The sequence below is a fragment of the Takifugu rubripes genome, chromosome 19 (assembly GCF_901000725.2).
Source record: "Takifugu rubripes chromosome 19, fTakRub1.2, whole genome shotgun sequence".
Lineage (NCBI taxonomy): Eukaryota > Metazoa > Chordata > Actinopteri > Tetraodontiformes > Tetraodontidae > Takifugu > Takifugu rubripes.
The window spans coordinates 15014707-15033768 of NC_042303.1; the positions used below are offsets into that span (position 1 = coordinate 15014707).

Genomic DNA, 19062 nt, shown 5'->3' on the forward strand with positions numbered 1-19062 from the left:
CACAATGCAGAACAACAGCCATAAAATACATATTTTATAATAAAATATATCAGAAATCAAATAAATCACATCGACATTGCAATACGAGCATCATATCAGAGCCCCTGATGGGCACTCTTTCTTCTGTATCGCCGATTTCCATCTAAAGAATACTTTGTAACGACCACTAAATGTTTCTTTGTTTGAACTACGCAAAACAAGTCTGTACCCTTAAATTCAAACAAACTGTCGCCTCTTTTGTCATCTAACACATGCATAAAACATGTCACAGGAACATATACTGGCGCTGATGACACGCACGGGTGAAGGTGGGAGGCTGCATCACTTGCAGCGCATCCTCATCCTCCTCATCCTCATCTTCATCCAGCTCGGAGGTGAACCGGCGCACAAACCCCGCTTGGCCATATTGTGCAGCAGCTCTCCGCAATCCGGCTGCGTCACACCCGTTGGCGACACAAAGCCGCACTGGAGCACCAGAGTCGCCGCACCGAGAGACGTCGGACACCCCAGTAGGTCGAGCTGGTGAGTGTCTGGATGAGATAAAGAGCTTTATCGTTGGCATTTTCCCGCTGTGGTGCCTTCAGGTCGTCGTGTTCGCTCGGTGCTTGTCAGGCTTTATCTTGGCCCACAAAAGCAGCTCGCTTTTGTGCTCGTTCCTCTGATTTCCCTGCTGACGTTTACGCCTAAATAATCACATCATGCTACGTTTATAGCCTTATATTTAAGGTTTAAATTGAACACACGCGCGATCCAAGGTGGGAATCACGTTTGCCGCCCTGCCCGTGGTTGAGGAGTAATTAACGCTTATTTACTCCCCTCCAGGTTCAGTTGTTTGTTCTTGTGGGGACAAAATGGTGAAATTAGGGAATAATTTCAGCGATAAAAACAGCGGCAAGGCAGTTTCCGAGGACGGCTTCGACACCATCCCTCTCATAACACCGTTAGACGCCAGTCAGCTGCAGTTTCCCCCACCGGAGAAGGTGAGATAGCTTTGTTTCCTGGCTGCAGCCGCATTCCCGCTGTACCTTAATGAGAAAGTCAACCTGTTCCTTCATGAATATTGACATTTGTGTGTCTAAATGTCACTTGCACGTCTCTCTCAGGTGGTGGTGAAGACCAAGGCGGACTATGATGCTGAGAGCAAGAAGGGGAAGCTACGGTCCCCCAAGATCGCAGAGTTCTCCATCAGCATCATCGAAGGCGTCTCTGAGCGACTCAAAGTGAGAACAATACGAACTCCGTCCCCTCTGCCTGTCACGGATCATCTGCTCCATCCCTCCCGTCCCCGCATCTCCGTCCGTGCTCGTCTTCATCTCGTGTGCGGCCTTGCCTCCATGTCTGGGCAATAGCGAAGGGTGATTCATTTAACCCCGCCCCCGAAATGCTCATTAATTCAGCTGCTGCCATGGCGATGGCCTCCAAACAGCAGCATCTCTACCACCCCCTCCCCCCCACCCCTCTTCCCTCATTGCTAACAGATGTGCTTCACATAGAAAAGAGAAGGGGTATAAAACCCACCACCGGGGGCTCCACCGCCCAGCTCTGAAATTCACACAGGCTGTTGAACCGAAGGTGAGCATCCGTCTGTGTTCAACAGATGCGAACGTCAGAGGTTTCATTCCGAGGTGTCTGGAAAGCAACAGCGCGCGCCGCCCTCAGAGAACGCGCGTCGCCGCGTCTCCTTTGAAACGCCGCAGGCTGCTCTTTTCATCCCCGGCCCTCTTTCATAGCGGCGCTGCTGTAGGTGCTGCGCTCCGCCGAGCGTCTGCGCGACGCGCACAGGCGGTTGAAAAGCACGCCGATCATCTGAGCGAGCGGGGCGGCGCGTCACGGCGGTGCGGAAACACTCCGCTTCAACACCCATCTTTGCCATAACGAGGCAATACCCCCCCCACCCCCACACAGACGCCTCGTCTTCCTCTCCCCTCCCACCTCTCAGACACACCAGGAGCAGTTACGTAATCCCCCCGGGGGGTGTGAGGCGGGCTGCGCAGATGGTCACACCAGCCATTTTCTGGATAAATCTCCGTTTTTGTGGTGCTGTGGGCGTGCGAGGGTCTCTCACTGCAGCATGACGGAGCGCCGTGTCTCCCCCAGGTGACCCTGCTGGTGATGTGCGCTCTGGCCTTCCTGGTGTGCGTCGTGTTCTTGGTGGTCTACAAGGTCTACCAGTATGAGCAGCCTTGTCCCGACAGCTTTGTGTACACGGTAAGGACCCATTAATCTGTCGTTTATTTCACTCGGCAAACATCCGTCGCAGGTTATTGCACATTAATAACCCGCTGACCCGCGTCGTCCGTCTCCCCTCGGAGCAGCAAGGTCGCTGCATGCCTGTGGGGATGGACGGCAGCTACCTGCCACAGGGCCCCGGAGGCCGTGGCCGCCTCTTTACCCTCATCAACCACTACAACATCGCCAAGCAGACCATCACCCGCTCGGTCTCGCCGTGGATGACCATCATGTCCGAGGAGAAGGTCACCGAGCAGGAGACGGAGACCGCGCAGAAACTGGCTTAAAAGCGCCGCCGTGGAGGCCTTTGCCTTCTCCAGGGGAGGTGGGAAATAATAAGGCCATGCCATTCAAGCATACCTCAGAGCTTCTCCGTGTTCTGGGAGCGAAGGATCCGGGCCTCGAAGTTCTCGGCTGCCGTGTTGATGTTTGGGTTCGGTGTTGTGTTGTGTAGCAGGACGTTGTGTATTTTGGCAGAGTGAGCCTCATGTGTGGGCGGAGCCATGGTTTGTTTGAAGAGCATGTCTTATTATTTCATTAAAATTCAAGAATTTCAACAGCAACACACACAGATTTGTACATACTCACGTCACAAAAACTCACTTTCGTACTCACGGTGTAGAACGACTGAACCATCCGGCGTCTGCGTTGCTTGTTTGATTTTAATGCACACACGATCCTGATGGTCGGCTCCCTCCGAGCCATCAGAAGAACCGATAACAGCAAATGTCTCATGCGTCCACCAGGGCGGCAGCGTGGATCTCACCCATGTCTCTGCAGCCATGTTGTGAATAAATGACCTGTGATGACGCAGCCACTGCTGCTCTCCAGATACAACAGTCCCATCTTTAAAATCAGCATTTTGATTGTCCATTTGAAATCTTTGTGAACGACATGTGCTTTTATTTATGATACTGTTTACTTCATCCCTTTTACGCTACTGTACTGAATGTTTTTTTTTTGCATCGCTAGTGAAGACAGCTGTATTGTACAATGCTTTGCATTGTTTACCGTCACCACGGACGGCCGTCAGCAGCCGTCATAGATATTTAGGTTGATGTAGTGGCACAAATCTTACAGTAGTAGCTTGTCTTGTTGCTTTCCTCAGGTGCAAGTTGCGTACCTTTTCCAAACATTGTAATGATCACGATCAAAGTGCATTTGCTACATTGAAATGTTGAATTAATGCTGAAATAAAGTGCCCACATTTCACACCAATGTCCCAGCTGCATCCATTTCCAGAACAAAAATTAAAATATAATCATTAGACAGTAAAATTGGTTGCAGGGAAATGAGCTATGTGAGACAACGATGAACTGAATCCTCCATGAAGTTGGACCAGAAGAGTCGATCACTGGTTTTATTAGTGGAGAAAGACAGACTGTCCCACCACACAGAAGCTGTAATGTGGACACAAAGCTGCAAACAAAGCCCGTTTCCACAGAGCGTCCTTTAAGACAGTGAAAGCGTGTGGTTAGCATCAGGGAAGAACCTGTCTCCGTTCCTGCATCCCCATAAAGAACACCAGATCCAACATGGAGGACGGGACTTTCGATCTCTGCGTCTTCACAGTGTCTTTGCCAGAGAGGAAATGTGCCAACGACACGACAGTTTCCTATCATAGAGAGTCCATGCCTGCCCGCCCAGCTAGCTGTCATACCAGTCCAGGAAAAGGAGCGAAAATGAGCACATAACCAGGAAAAACAGGATCCACACCCGGAAGCCGGCGTTGTTCTTGATTGCCTTGTGATGAAAGAAAAACAAGTGCGTTTACAAAACTGTACATCCCTGAGGTAAACTTTGAGAATGATTGCGCTGTGGTGCAGGATATTACCTCCCGTATGTCCTCGTTGCCTTCTTTGACATTTTCTGTAGCACCAACCACCAGCTGATGAATACCGTCGATCTCTGCTTCCTGTCGGGACAGCGAGACGGTCGTTTGTCCACAAATAAACACGTGTTTGGACTGAAAATGAAAGCCGTCGACTCACCTGTTGCAGGACCTTTTCAGTAAAGATCTCCTGCAACCGGGAAATTTCAACCACCTTCCCCTCGATCTGCCTGCAGAAGGAACGCACATATTCAGGAACTGCAGACCTGGGTTTTTTTGGTCCCCACATCCGTACAGAACTCACCTGACTTCGTCCACCAGATTGTTCATCTCACTCTCCAGCCTCTGGTTCTCCTGCTCAAACTAGACAGCAACACATAGAAATAAAACCCCCAGAGGGGTAAAAAGGCAAACTTGACGTTAGTAATCAGTTAGAAGATTATGACATCGTGATTGACATCTTCACGTGTGATGACATCAGTGGGGCCGCACCATCTGGATTTCCTCCGGAGAGAGCTTGTCTTCTACTGGATCTACTGGATCCGTCCAGGTGACGTCCTGGACCTCTGACACGCTCTTTTCTATTCAAATGAAAATAAGGTCCTTGAAAACTCTTGAAATACCCTTGTGACCTCCCAGGATCTTTATTTCCCCTCAATCGTCCGTCTCATTGATGATACAAAATCACTTCAGTTTTGACCACACAGGATTTCAGAGATGAGACGCTACAGTAGAGACGGAGAGCGGTGATGAATCAGAGCCGGCAGGTGTGACGTGGTTCACACCTGGAATTCACGTGGCATTTAATGCTGCTGCCTTGAATCATCAGTGAATTATGTAGGATGAATCAATAAATGAGGCGTCTGGAAACAGGTTTTTTTTTTTTTTTTTTTTTTTTTTTTAAATGGGGGAAGGAAAAATGGATTACATGTCTGACTAGTAAATAGAACCTCACCAGGAGTTTCCTCCTTTATGCTCTTTTCTTCTGAGGTCACCGACTGTGGAGTTTTTGCCACAAGATTGTGCTGTTCTGGTGTCATTCGTGACCTGAAGCACACACACACACACACACACACACACACACACACACACACACACGAGCATCAGGGCGAGGTTCTAAAGTCCTTGAAGGCAACAGTGTTGTGGACTCACATTCTTTTCTTGTCCACCATTCTCTTCACTCTTATGGCTCGCTGCTCAGAGTACAGCTTACACACTCCTTCAAAGACAGACAGACACACACACCCACGCGTGCGCACACACACACACACCATTATTAGTCCAGCGATGGATTGTGATTGTCAACAACAGTAATGAACTCACCTTTCAGATACATCTCAATCAGGTCAAGAACGACTCCTCTGTGCTCTTTAATCTGGGCCGGCACCAGCTGCTTCTCTGCTACAGAGACAATAACACTCAAACGCGCTGCATCATAAAAGGAAATCAGCTGCACAGTAAAAGAATAATGCACCTTCGTTACGAAGCTGCCGGATGGCCTCCGAGCACGTCCTCATGAAGATCTGAGCGTCCTGGTCAATCTGGTCTCGCTCGCTGTCCGTCATACACGTCAGATCCGAGGAGATGAGACTGTAAGACACCAGAAGAATCACGTTATTTACAGGAAAACAAGCACTTTAACCCAAATCTCAATCTTCCGCTTCACAACCCAATTTAGCCTTACTTTTCCATACTTCCTGTCAGTGAGACCTCTCGGCCGTTTGGACCACGTCATCAAACACACGTTTGATACTGGCAGAATTTGCACGTGTGTAATACTTGAAAGGGGCAAAGAGAAGCAAACCCAACAACACGATGAACTTTCCCACAACTCGAATCTCTCTCGTCTCCCGTTGGCAGCGTTATCATCAAAGCTAACAAAACGCTCCATCTGCTCCACACACCCACACCTACACAGAGGGGGCCTTGAGGGGAGGAAAGCCTGGATTAGTCCCAAGGCGTGATTTACTCCTCACATGGCTGCAGCTTAATTATTCCAGACGATTAGACCGGGACCTGCCGTCGGAGACCACCCTACTCGCCGCTGACCTCGCCACGTCAGCGCCACGGCGGAGACGTATTCGAGGGCACCGTCGAGCAGCCCCGGGTATCGTCTGAACCGCCGCGCGTGTCTGTCTTTCGGCGGCCTTGGCAGGTTCCCCTGCTGCCGCTGCTGTTGGTTTTGGCGGTTTGCTGAAGGTGTTTGGGGAGGCTTACCTTCCAGCGCTGACATAATCTTTCCTGTGTTGCAGCAGAAAGTCTTTGAGCTTGGTGATGTTTGTAACCTGCCAACATAAAGCGAGAAGAAATGTCACCTCCGTGTCGAACGGTCTCTTTAAATGCTCCTTCAAACATGTTCACTCCGTCAACACAGCTCCAGAAAACCTTCAGACCTGAACCAGGAAGCCATTTTCTGCTAATTTCATTTCACCGGAGCCAGAATAAACAGGAGCGTTTGCATTTATTGGATGTGACAGGCAACCAATGTCTGTCTTTCTCTGAGAATATTTACTCTTGACATGTCATCAGGTCCGGGACGCACACATTAAAAAAAAAAGAAAATCAAACTGACAATTTCCTCGTCAGAGTCCCACGAGGGACTCCATGCATACGGGCCCTGACAGAACCATTTGTTATGAACTTTAAATTCACGATCTGTTACTATTTATTACTGAGTAAATGTGCCTGTGTGCACGGAAACCAGAGGAAACTAGTTCACTCCAATATTTGCTCCTGTAATTCGGTCAAATATAAAAAAAACCCCACTAAATTGCTTCCCGGTCCGCCGGCTGGGGGTACGTTGGCGTGAATACACACACAGCTGGCTCTGTTGGACCCAGAAGAAGACAGAACACGGACAAGCAGAGGATTGAAAAAGAACACAATGAGTTTGACTGTGACAGCGACCACAGAGGATGGGGGCGCATTTTGATGGCTCGCCAGCAGTCTTTAGCCTTCAGCTAACAACCTCAATTATCAAATTGCCCCAGCTGTAAGGGGTAATCTGGCACCAGCAGACTAATACCCTTTCTAAATATTCCCCCTTAATGCTGACGTGCAGCCGTGTTTTACTTGAGCTACAAACTTGACGTTTGAAAAAAATAAATAAAATACAAAAATGTGTCAACACAGAAAAAGGTGTCAAGAAAAACAAAGTCTGATTGCAGAAAAAGCTACAGCGTCGTCTTTCACGGGCGACTTTTGCTGCCGCGGGGCCCAAACTTAAGGGCCGCCAAGGCAAGTTGAACCTTGTAATAATACAATTATTTTAGGTCAAGAGTTAATTGTCCTTCAGAGCGATTAAGAAGGCAGTTCTGGGACGAAGAGCTCCTTTCTAGTGTTTCAAAGCCTTTATAAATACATGTTGCAGGATTTTTAACTTTGAGCGGCAGTAGGATTATCAGAATTTTCCAGATAAAGGCAACGAAATGTCTTTATTTTCCAACAGTCAGGGTTTAAAAGCAGTGTAATGTCACTTTTGTTTCTAGGAAACATGAATTCATTAGTATAAAACATACGCTTTGCTAGATCTTCTCCACTTTTACAAATAATTCCAGAGTAAATTTTAATGGTAGTGCACTATTTTCATAATGAAAACGAAGTCAAGAAAGCAACAGTATATAATTGTATCACTCATCATCTTAACTTTAACGCTAGATATGTCATTACGAAATGCATGTGATGTCATCTTATCAAGTCTAGTCCTGCTTCATCACCAGTAAACCCAGTTCTGTTGGCATAGTTGTCATTTAGAGCAGAGAAATGCACTGTGGGCGCACGTTTAACCGTTTATTTGAGCTTAGATAATCTCAGTTCGGCAGATTATCCTTGGCCAGCCACAAAGTGGAAAATATAACCTCTGACATGGCAATTTAGCCTTTTCTATAAACTATATTTTCTGCTTGCAATTAGCACTTGGCTCCAACCTTTTTGTTTATGCTGTGTGCAAACTACATTAGCGCGCACAGCCGTGCACGTGGCGCTGCAGCTCTGCGGCCAGCAGGCGGCGCTAAAACCCCAGCGGAGACGCGTCCAGAATCACAACAAACCAGCTGGAAGTGTGAGTGGCTGTGCGTGGTGGAGGTGCTGGGGAGTGTTGCTGCGAGGCTTGAGCTGTCTCCTGTGTGTATACACGAGGGCTCAGATTCCCAGCACAACCTCAAGGGTTTGCAGGGGGTCACAGGGATCAATTGCTCTTGTAACTTAAGACCCTAAAGAGCAAGTAATTCCTCAACAATGAAGAAGGGGCCGGCCATGTGCGCACAGCTACATATGAGTATGTGTGTGTGCGCTTGTGCAACTTCCAAAGGGTGTGTGCAAGGCAGGAGGAGACAGTCTGCCGGGCTACATCTAATCTCGTCATCATCAAAGACCCCCATTTTACCTCCTCACTTTCTCCTTCCCCTCACTTCCCTGCAGCCCAGGCTGAGCCCAAACAAACCATCAGGGGGGATTATTATGAGGAAGAAAAGAGAAAAGGCTTAGCTGGGAGATCTCTACAGGACTTGTCTTGGATGGCTTTTCTTTTTGGTTAAATCCAGGTAACTGACAGAATTTGATGACGACTGCCCCGCTTTGGTTTAAGTCCCTGTGTGTTCTGTCCGAGGGCTGTCTACACTGACGCCAAGCCATGAGAAAGGATGCTGCACTGGGGAGGACTCTGCCCGCCGCATGCTGATCTTATTATCATGTTTACCCCTCATTCTATAAAGTGCTCCCTTTTGTCTTCCTATAAACAAACAGAGGAATAATCCAAAAAGGCCTTGATGGTTTTTCTGAATCAGAAATTGCCTTAAATTGCATTAATGTGCTTTATCGATTGTTTAGAGTAAACGCTGCGTGTTTGTTGAGTTCTGATTACGCTCCTCTGCTTAAGCACGAGAGGAAAAGCAAAAACAAGAGTCGGAGATCTTAATGAGAAGAGTTGTGTTTACTCAAAGCAATTTTTACAGCAACCTAATTATGCTTCCACCACCATCAAAACCATGAGGAGGTTTATCGCCAGAGACTGTCGACGCTCACACTGTGGAGCCGTGTTAATTATATATGCAATGATCCACAACATAAAGATCTATAGATGATCAAATAACAGGACTATTAGAGGTATTGTCCTGTTTATCTGTGCAAGTTAAACACACATCACAGCTTTATGTGTTCAACGAGCTGGAGCTGCAACACAGCTGCAACCTTCCAGTAACGAGGCTATTTGCCCTGAAATAACCAGAAAGGGATCACAGACATCCTGAGACAACAGGTGATTAAGCTAACAGTTAGCTTAATCACTGATCAAACATCTACTGGATTCCCGGGTGTCACGCTGGTCTTGGATCGTGAGAATCCTTCAGGCCCGGCTGAGTTTATCAGCGCCATCGGCCAGCTATTCCCACCAACAAATTTAAAACATACATTAAATTTCACATGCAGTAAAAGACGTGCAAAGACTGTAACTTGGAACCGAAAACAGATGTTCTGAAACCGAAGTTACCTTTGTTTTTAAACACATCAGTAAAACTGGGGGGAGGGGGGTCATCGTTTAGAACGTTCATGTAGAATGATTCCTCAATATTATAATGGCATAAAAACAAACTTAGGTCTGGTTTTCAGGTCAGGCTTTTTGAAATCCATCCATTTTTATTTGTTAAGGCAATTGTGGCCAGTATGGCCTTAGAGTACCTAGAATCATACCATACGTGAATATACTCCACTGAAAATAAGCTTTATTTTGCAGCCTTTTGACCTTTTTTTAGCAACTCAGCCTCCATTAATGTGTCAATAACACATGAAAAAGAAATTTCAATCTAAGTTTAATGTTATTACTGGGAAGCGTTCCACCCTCTTTACATACTTTTAGATGCTGGCGGAGAGCTTCATCTTTCAGCGTTTCTGAGAAAACATTGTGTAGAGGAGCCAATTTTGGAACACCAATACTAGAGACACAGCAGGGAGCCAAGCACTATTTCTTTACACACAATTTACCAATTTTGAAGTGACCTCCTCTGTTTAAACTCTCAAAGGGCAGCATACTGCGGGGAGAGAGGAGGTGAGCGGTGAAATGGAGATCACAGTACCACAAACCAAGCCCTATGAGGTAAAAGATTCCCCCGAACAAACCCCTCTCTGTAAACACTGCCTCTCTTATTAGTCAATCAGCTCTTTTTTTCATTGCTCTAAGTGGGAAAAAGCCTCTTAGGAGTAGAACCACTGTGTATTTGTCAACTTTGATGTTCTTTTTTTCTATTTTCATGACATTATAATGGGAACTTGGAGACTTATACATGTCTTGAAAGGCACTCACATCTGTTGTGCATTAGGTGCAGGCCGTCAACATTGTTACTGGGGACCTAATTTAATATTTTCTTTGTTTTGATCTTCCACCTTTAATCACTGGCTCTTGGGAGGATCGGCTTTCTCCCCAAAAATTGTTGGAGAGCCAAAAGAAAATGTTATTGCAGTATGTTTATGCAGTCATACATGTGAAGAGGAGACTTGCAACAAAGAAATTGCTGCATATGTAAGACGGCACAGACTAGAATGGATAGTTGAGTTCCGAGTAGAAACCGCAGCGTAACTGTAAGGAGCCAGGACATTCCACGCTCGCTATTTCAATTTTTAACAAAAGCTGCTTCACGGAGATGTCTGAGATAATATCTGCAGCATGAGGAAGCCGGCGACCCCGAGACGTGCACAAGAGCAGCCCCGCTCGATGGGTTTGGGTTACTTTGAATCAGCGATGCTGCTTTTATTAAAAAACAGTTTCTAGTATAAAAGTTGCACCAGTTTACAAAAACCTGCTTGTGTTGGGTTGCTGCAGCAGATTGAGGCCTGCAGACATCAGCCTCGAGGATTCACGGACACGGAAACTGCATTTAGAAGGACGAAAATACTGATAATATCCTAACACCCTACACCCCAAAATATCAACAAATATAACAAATATTTTAATGATATTTCTTTAAAAGCATGCTGTACAAACTAGTTATTTTGGTTGCCTTGGCTTATTTTTTAAATGTACTTCTTATATATTAATGTAGAAAGTTGAACTTATTTTGCAATGATTTCAGTTATAACACGGTTTTGACCTCATGATGAACCAAGTCTCTCAATCACATCAGGAGTGTTTTCATAAGTAGCCACTCTTATTAAAATTTAAAATGTAAGTGAGATAGAAACAAGAGGGAGCTTTGAACAAGCCTAAGAGCTACATTTCAATGTACATTTTTCGAAGCCGACAATATGAACTATATAAGAAATATGAGAGTGATGCGTTAATGTGACAAGATTAGTCGACTAAAGTGACTTTAGTCTCCTATATTTAACAGTTGTTATTCCTATAAAATATATTTGAAAACATTTGTGGTTCCTCTATCCGTTGAATTCAAATGTAAAATAAAAGATGGTCAGCAGTATTCATTAATTAAAAGATAAACTACAATATTCAGCCATTTTCTTAGATGTGAAAACTCAAATTTCTTTATTAAAAATGGGATAGGAAATACAAGGTGTGGGAAACAAAACAAATAAAAAAAAACAAACTTTAAAAGCAGACTTTACATATAGATTATAAAAAATACTTGGATCAGAATCAATATTAAACGGCTCTATAAAGCACAATATCATTTTAATTGGATCATTTGTTTAAAGTTAGTTAGTTTTTATTTGCAATGATCAACTATTTTATGAAAATTATAAATGCAGAATAAAGCAATATTAAGACCAACTCAAAATAAATCTAATAATTACAGTCAGACCCATATAGAATTACTATATACCGGGAATAGAGACAGAAGGGAGTATGTAGAGTACATATGTAAATAAAATAGACAAATGCCTTATGTTTACTACAAATCAAAATATTGGGGAGTTTTTTAATTTTCTCCTCTTGAAATAGTGTAAGAAGTATTTTAAGAAGAGGCTGCGAAGCTAATTTATGTATGGACGCAAACACTTGAACACAAATACAGTTAAATGGACGAACCAAATCAAAGATGAACGAAGTGATAATATTAAACGATAATTGCTTTGTCAATATTTTATTTTTTGCCAGTGTGTATATGTTTTTCCATAAAACGTGCAGTCTTACAGGCTGAATTAAACGTGAGATTTCAACATTTCTACACACCTACTGTATGTTAGTGACAGTGATCAGCTAAATAATAAAGCTCCTTTCAAGCATTACTAATATGTCAGTTCTTTGTACTCGTTCCATACACTAAGAATTACTTACCAAACCTGTGTGGAAAGAAAATAATTCCACATAAGACATTTATTAAGCAGCTGTCTGTTTGATTCGATGCTAACTATTAGCTTAAGTTAGCCGGACGGAACACTCACCACTTCTTTCGCCCTCGGAGAAAAACCACCCTTCGGTCGGTTCCGCTTGAAAATTTCATCCTTTGGAGAGTCGAAGCCTATGCCTATTGCCTTGTTCCTGGTTTTTACTGTCTTGACACTGGCTTTAAAGAGTAAAGTTATATCCACAGCCATGTCTGTGGAGCTGCAGCAGCGCTGGACCGCTGTAAACAATCTGACACGTCATCAAGTGTTGCCAACTCCTCAATAAGGAAAGACGCTATTGGCTGTTCAAAAACTCGCACGAGTGACGTCACCATCCAGTTTGCAGAGTTTAGGGATAATCTTGTGGAAGGTTATTCGTTACATTAAATTTAAGGAAAATGTCGCCGCGTAGGGGGCATTTCTAGCGTAAGGTGAGGCTACTCTGTGGGAGCCTGACCGACTGTGAATGCTGTGAAACAGGGGATGAGCTCACGACAGCACCCGCTGCTCGTTGGAGACAGAAACAGATCGACATGGGCTTGCACGTCATGGTCCAAAACAGGGAAGCAAGGCTCCAACAAAACCTGAAAAAAACTTGTTAGATTTATCGCTGGTCGCGGCGATTAAAGTCGACAAGACGATTCCAAAAGTTGCCAGATTTAACAAGAAAATTGGCCAAATGGGAAGCACTGACGTCACTTACTAAAGACGTCATAATCACGCGACGCTGCAGATTTTCCCTGACTGCGAAGAAAGCCTTTCATTTTACCTTAAAGTTCAGCAGTACTTAATAAATATTACGCGAGTTGGACCTCACAGTATTTCAATCATGTAAGTGTCTGACATAGACTAAAGTATGTTGGTGCCCTAATTTAGACACAGGTACCGGGAAAAAAGCATATTTTGAAAAGCTCTTAACCATAATAACTTAAGCTTGAGAGGGAAGTGGGATATTTGACCTTCCTGTTCATGCAATTTTAATCATGCTGACGGTAATTTAATTTATTGTGTGCATTTCTACTTAGGATCAAACTGCAAATGTGCATACAGATTAATCAAATCAGGTATGTTTCTTTTTCAGACAAATGTCTCATGAACTCGTTGAAAGCAAGTCCGAAAGAAAGAGAAGGTCTAATTGGACAGAACAGGAATCTCTTCTTCTTGCTCAGTTAGTGCAGGAGAAAAAAAACATAATCAGAGGGAAATGCAGCACTGGAGTTTCAACCCTGGATAAAAGAAATGCCTGGGAGCACATTGCTCAAAACATCAACACCACCTTCCCACATGTTCAGCGTACCGTTTCTGACTGTAACAAAAAGTGGGAAAATCTCTTGGCAAAGACAAGAGAGGAAATCAAACGGCAGAAAAGACTGGTTGGTGCTGGTGAGAACAGTCTGCTCTTTGTTAGTAACACCAATTTGTTGTCTTGGGTCTTCAATAACATGTTTATTAATACAATGCAACTTGATTTTTCACCCACAGACGGCATGTCTCTGGAAAATTTCAGTGCGGTGACCCAAATAGTGATCTCTGTGATGAATCTGTCAGGTGTTTTGCAAGAGGTGAATGACTCTGCTGCCGCGCTTCTTGAAAGCCAGCAAAAGAGGTAACGGATTTGGAGAAGCAATATAAGATGATATATGACAATATAAGAAGATATAGACCAGACACCCAACATTTCTTGACAAATGATATGTATAAAGATTGGACCATTGTGATATATGCAATGCCTCAATCTTGCTTGCTTTGGTTAATTCCTCATGACATACATGTTTAAATGCATGTTTACCAAAAAGACTAATAATTTGACAATTGAAATCTATCCTCAATCAGCTGTATGAGCCAAAAAATACTGTGTATCACTGTATTTACTAACTTAGCTAATAATAGTTACAGTTTTTAAGGGCGTGGTGAACAAAATGTGTACCAGACATAATTCAGGAGCAACGCTGCCATTAAATCCATCATCATTTTTCTAAATGACGTCAAAACCTGTCACAATTTTTCAGAAGAAGAAGCAAAACGCTAATTTGTTAAATGTTAGATATTGTAGCCTCCAAGGTCAGTGTTGGAGTCTCATCATGAAGTTTCTCTGAAATACAAAAAAACATTCTGTATTTGATGTTCTTTTCCTTTCAGTTGTAATGAAGACGGAGGTGAGGACACGATGCGGGAGACATTCTCAAACAAACATCCACTGGTGGAGCTGGAGCATCATACATACACCGCCGCATCCACTTCGACCGCCAAACCAAATATTACCCTCACTAATGTCCCAAAATCACTGGCCTTGCAGTTTAGCACTGGCTTCAGCGCCCCTGACGATGAACTGGCTTCCCCCTGCCCCACGTCGGCACCGTGCCCACACTGCCCGTCCTCACAAGAGCGAGTGGATTTGGAAATGTCTGTGCTGAGGAGACAAGATGCTGTCCTCAAGCTGCAGGAGGAATATTACACGCTGAAACTTGAAATGATAAAAAAGAAAATGAAAGCGCCATTTTCAGAGGACTGAAGGAGTTTCTGCCATAGAACGCGTGTAGATCCAAGCAAGAAATGAACAATCAATTTATTTAATAACAGGTGAATATATCGAGAAAACACTTTGAAATAATGGTGCTGTTTTAGTGTGTCCTCTGTTTACAGCTGGCGCTTGACAGGCGCGACGGCCTGAGCCATGAGAACCTCAACGAGAGCAGTCTCCATTACTGATCAATAGACATAAAAGGGATTTTTTTTATCATGCAAGGTAATAAAATTAACAAAGTTCTTCGAGCTATAAAACAGCTGATTTGCCGAAATGTCCATCATGTCTGGAATTACCGCGAGAAATGCAGTTTGACGATAGAAAGCACAATTTAGGAAGCTAAGTGTCCAGAAATAGCCGACATAAGCAAGGCTGCAATCTGCACAAATGTAGTCATTTGTGTGTCATTTTGATAAATTCATGTATTTGTAAGCAGCTGAGGTTCAGACGCTCAGATGTGAGCAATGGGTCAGCGAGTGCTAAAGAAACGGCTGTCATTTGCTGTGTGGTTTTCTCATTTCCTTTGTTAGTGTTGTGGCAGACTGTGTTACTAGCAAACGCCGCGACTGTCTCCTTTTCTGCCGCCTCAGCGTTAACTCGCCGCCTTTACTTTCATTCACTTTTTCAGTTTTGACTACAGACCGAGTGCAGATTTTCGATGGCAGAGGCGATGAGCTGTCTGCATAATGGCTGCTGTGTTTATATGAGAAATAAAATGGAACATTTAAGTTTCCTGACTTTTATCCAGCCACAGAATGAAACGCTGTGGATGTGCGCGTATGTGCACGTGTTGACAGATGTCACTTTTTTAAATACTCCTTTTTAAGTGTTTTTCCTTTGTAAACTTCTTCTGTAAAAACCATAGTAAATCGGGAGTTTTAAACAGCTTATTTAATCCACTCTGACCTTCGATACTGTCTCTCAGCTGCAACATGCTGTTATTCAGATTAATGCAACTTATTCCTATAGGTAAATTATCATCCATTTTAATAAAAAAAAGCAGGAATTTCAGTATATTTCTGTCTGTTCCACAATTGGGATTCGAGATAACGTGTAGCTATAACGTGGAGATCAGTATCTCATTAGTCTGCAGCAATGTTTATTTATTTTAAAAAAAAATGGCTACAAAATAATGTGAAATGCAAACACGGTGATCAGGGAAAGCACTGATGCGAACACTGATGGACGGTACTACATACTAAACATTCTTTGGCATTCCGAGATGCTATCTATGCTTTGGATGAAGCGTTTGTGATGGTATCCATTCCTCCTGTCCCTGACAGATGAGCCATGTTTTGGAGAACCCTCTGGCCGGTCCACTTAACGGACTGAAAAGGAACCCCTTAATCTCCACTTTCTCTTTGTTTGGAGCATTATCAGACCTGTCAGTTCTGGCTGCTTTATCTACACAGAACTCATCTACTGGCTGTTTGACGTTAGTTTAATTCTATCAAAGGACCTTATCTCTGGTTTGCCCGAGGATGCATCCTTCCTTTGACCCACTATAATGGCCCCAGCTCTGATAAGAGGAAATATTTGAGTTAATAAATCTTTATTGTTAAAGGGATTTTGGGCACATTCATTTACTTTATATTTCCCTGTTGGAGGCTGCTGGTCACATTGATTCGTTGGTTGTGCCTCAGTTTCTCCTTTGCATTGCAATTAAGCAGGGTGTAGCATGAAACCTGAGCTAATGAGCCACCGACCCAGATTGGAGTCCCTTTGATGGCAGTTAACTTTCTGTCTTTGGGCAGTAGTCATTTGAAACACTACGAAAGAATGTCATACAGCTTGATCTGATGAAGAGCAATTACTTGGGAGGGAGCTAGAGCCTTTGAGGGTGAATCTTACCCACCACACCCTGCAGGCGTACAAATAGGCATCTGGATACACCCCAAATGTGTGAGAATGGTTCCTTTTCTTTGCCGTCTCAATGTGTCATATAGTCTGAGAGCAACTGACAGGCAAGAATAAAGCGAAGCGTTCGCCAAGAAGGTGATTTAAGCCAGTTTGCTTTAAATTGTGTCAGTGAAACAGTTGCATGAAGACTTTCTAGAGCTCAAAGGGATGATTCTTAGCTGGGACCTACAAGGACTGATGTTTAAAACATACCATAACTTTACCTCACGGTTTCGCTGCAGTTTCGAGTGAACAGTCTTAACGTAATAGGTATTGCATGATTGATGGCCAATGTGTGTACTTATGACTAGAAATGGAATTTACACATTTAAAACAAGCCTTTTTTTCTTTGCATTGCCTCTGTTCAAGAGTTTCCCATCTGCGAATATTTAAAATGCTAATTTCATTAATATATTTTAACTCAGGCACACTTTCTTTTAAAAAAAAAAAGAAAAAAGAATCATAACATTGCATGCAAGGTCATGTTCATGCAAGATTCCTGGAAAACGAATCAAGGAAAAGTCATGCAGCTCAGCTGCTTGGACCAGCACAGAATGACCCATGGGTTAAACCCAGATGTTGAAATCGCAAATTGGATTTTCCACAACCCAGTCACATTTACAGAATTTTGATTTTATTGAAATTAGAAAGGGCACTGACCATAGCCAAAAAAGCCTGAGGCACATTGTCTTTGGTAAAAGCATTAACCACAATTTATGCTTTTACTTAGTGGGACTCACAGGAGCCAAGAAAGGGAAACTTTCTGAAGTAGTGTGGTTCCAGGGAGCATTACCCACACCCACCTATTTATTTAGCTTCACCCCTCACCACAGACACAAACATGAAGCTGATTATAGAAAATGTGACCATCAATGGAATAATTATTCCCTTTTTTTATCAGCTCCTCAGTGGAGTTGTGACTTTAAACGGCCTGAACGCGTCGCAGTGCAACAGCCCAGATTTAAACACTCTGGATATGCTCCACTTGACCATTTTCCACAATGGTCCTCAGAAATGAGCAGCGACTGCTGCCCCAATGAAAGGGGATCCTCTTTGTAATTAAACCCAGTAGAAAATTGGATAATTTTTTTTGCCTGGACAGCTTTCACATTCCAGTCTTTTATGGAACTGGACGCTTTTGAAGTTGCTGTCTTGGTAGTCCCCAAATTATACCTTTCATCAACCAATCATAAGAAAATGGCAACCTGACGTTTCCAATCACTGCTGACTTTTGAAGTGGACTTCATGTAATCAGTAAGGAAGCCTACTGATAAATCCTCTGTGAGCGGTGGAATTATTCCCTATTACGACTGACAAAATCTTTTTTTTTCTGAGGACTGAAGTGGCATTTTGGGTCCACCAAACCAAAGCTTTGCCATCTATATAAACTGCAAAAGATGTTTTTCCAACGGAATCACAACGCAGGATTTTAATTCTTGCCCTTCACGTTAATGACCCGCGAGGTCACAAACTGTACTATAAGTGGCGATGGGCTCAGTGATGTTGCTCCATTACTACTGTGGACGACATTTGAGCGGTATTTTACCCGGCTGTACAGTCAAGCTGAGCTCCGCAGGGTCTGCTTTGGAATAATAAACCGCTCTCGCTCATATTACCACTGACGGGTGCACAGGTCTGACGGCGATGACCTATTTCAGTCTAAACCACCAACAAGTTCAGGGCAGTTCCAGGCAGAAGAAAGCGACACCGTCAACAGCTAAAACAGAACCAAGGGGCGACAATAATACAGTCAAAAACAGCATGACATAGACTGAAGAATGCGAACAGCACAGAATACGTCATCAACCAACCACCATCTGTAAAAGACAAAAGCGTCTGAAGGTAAAACACTTTTGCTTCTGCTGGGAAATTTTAAGTTGAGGACAACGGCCACCATTATGCGCCCTGCGGCCATGTCGAGCAAAAGGGCCCAAACCGAACTCCTCAGAGAGGCTGGCCTGAAACATAAACTAATTTGTGCCCTGGTGGTTTCTCCCATTCTTAACCTCATGCTCCGTCCCAGGCCAGAGGCTGGCAAAAGGCCCCGTGTATGTATTTATAAATAGGCAGTGAGAAAAGAGTCCAACAGAAATGAGCCAAGCAGAAGACTGGAACCATATGGGTCTGGTGGAAAGCAACTCATCTTGTGACAACATAGCACGCAGATCTCCCACCTCCCCCAAAAGTCTCACTCTGTCTCATGTCACAGCCGTTCAGGAAAGGCTGCAACTGGAGAAGGTCAATCGGTGGCTGGGGCCAAGAACAAAGTGATCACCGTTTTCAAAAAGTACATTTGGGATCTGAG

At 44.0% G+C, this 19062-nt stretch overlaps 3 protein-coding genes across 6 annotated transcripts in view; 2 read left to right on the forward strand and 1 right to left on the reverse strand.

Annotated features, from left to right (window-relative positions):
* Window positions 1–333: 333 nt before the first annotated feature.
* On the forward strand, window positions 334–3442 carry nsg1 (neuronal vesicle trafficking associated 1). Its single transcript, XM_003973578.3, has 5 exons — window positions 334–522; window positions 823–980; window positions 1104–1220; window positions 2098–2208; window positions 2316–3442. Exons 2-5 carry the CDS (start codon window positions 852–854, stop codon window positions 2514–2516), a joined length of 558 nt encoding a protein of 185 aa, XP_003973627.1. The 5' UTR covers window positions 334–522; window positions 823–851; the 3' UTR covers window positions 2517–3442.
* Window positions 3443–3556: 114 nt separating this feature from the next.
* stx18 (syntaxin 18) overlaps window positions 3557–19062 on the reverse strand; it is a 33348-nt gene continuing 17842 nt past the window's right edge. The window contains exons 1-11 of one of the 4 annotated variants that reach the window (XM_011614220.2): window positions 12392–12625; window positions 6278–6345; window positions 5535–5650; window positions 5384–5458; window positions 5213–5279; window positions 5016–5107; window positions 4553–4641; window positions 4365–4423; window positions 4221–4290; window positions 4064–4144; window positions 3557–3972 (exon numbers count right to left, since the gene is read on the reverse strand). In XM_011614220.2, the coding sequence (XP_011612522.1) occupies window positions 3877–3972; window positions 4064–4144; window positions 4221–4290; window positions 4365–4423; window positions 4553–4641; window positions 5016–5107; window positions 5213–5279; window positions 5384–5458; window positions 5535–5650; window positions 6278–6345; window positions 12392–12544 (966 nt within the window). In that variant the 5' untranslated portion in view covers window positions 12545–12625 and the 3' untranslated portion in view covers window positions 3557–3876. Of the gene's footprint in view, window positions 3973–4063; window positions 4145–4220; window positions 4291–4364; window positions 4424–4552; window positions 4642–5015; window positions 5108–5212; window positions 5280–5383; window positions 5462–5534; window positions 5651–5744; window positions 6256–6277; window positions 6346–12391; window positions 12626–19062 lie in introns of those variants that run through there. The other 3 variants (XM_003973579.3, XM_029826025.1, XM_029826026.1) reach the window with 3 other exon arrangements.
* LOC105417869 (uncharacterized) lies at window positions 12706–15837 on the forward strand. Its single transcript, XM_029826027.1, has 4 exons — window positions 12706–13165; window positions 13416–13717; window positions 13817–13940; window positions 14474–15837. The coding sequence occupies exons 2-4, from the start codon at window positions 13420–13422 to the stop codon at window positions 14844–14846; spliced, it is 795 nt and encodes a 264-aa protein (XP_029681887.1). The 5' UTR covers window positions 12706–13165; window positions 13416–13419; the 3' UTR covers window positions 14847–15837.

What these genes read in the sequence shown, in the direction of transcription:
- nsg1 (XM_003973578.3), top strand. Translation starts at nt 852, where the DNA reads ATGGTGAAATTAGGGAATAATTTCAGCGATAAAAACAGCGGCAAGGCA. An exon ending in AGTTTCCCCCACCGGAGAAG is followed by an intron (nt 981 to 1,103) that starts GTGAGATAGCTT and finishes CGTCTCTCTCAG; the next exon opens with GTGGTGGTGAAGACCAAGGC. An exon ending in CCGACAGCTTTGTGTACACG is followed by an intron (nt 2,209 to 2,315) that starts GTAAGGACCCAT and finishes CCCTCGGAGCAG; the next exon opens with CAAGGTCGCTGCATGCCTGT.
- LOC105417869 (XM_029826027.1), top strand. Translation starts at nt 13,420, where the DNA reads ATGTCTCATGAACTCGTTGAAAGCAAGTCCGAAAGAAAGAGAAGGTCT. An exon ending in GAAAAGACTGGTTGGTGCTG is followed by an intron (nt 13,718 to 13,816) that starts GTGAGAACAGTC and finishes TTTCACCCACAG; the next exon opens with ACGGCATGTCTCTGGAAAAT. An exon ending in CTTGAAAGCCAGCAAAAGAG is followed by an intron (nt 13,941 to 14,473) that starts GTAACGGATTTG and finishes TTTTCCTTTCAG; the next exon opens with TTGTAATGAAGACGGAGGTG.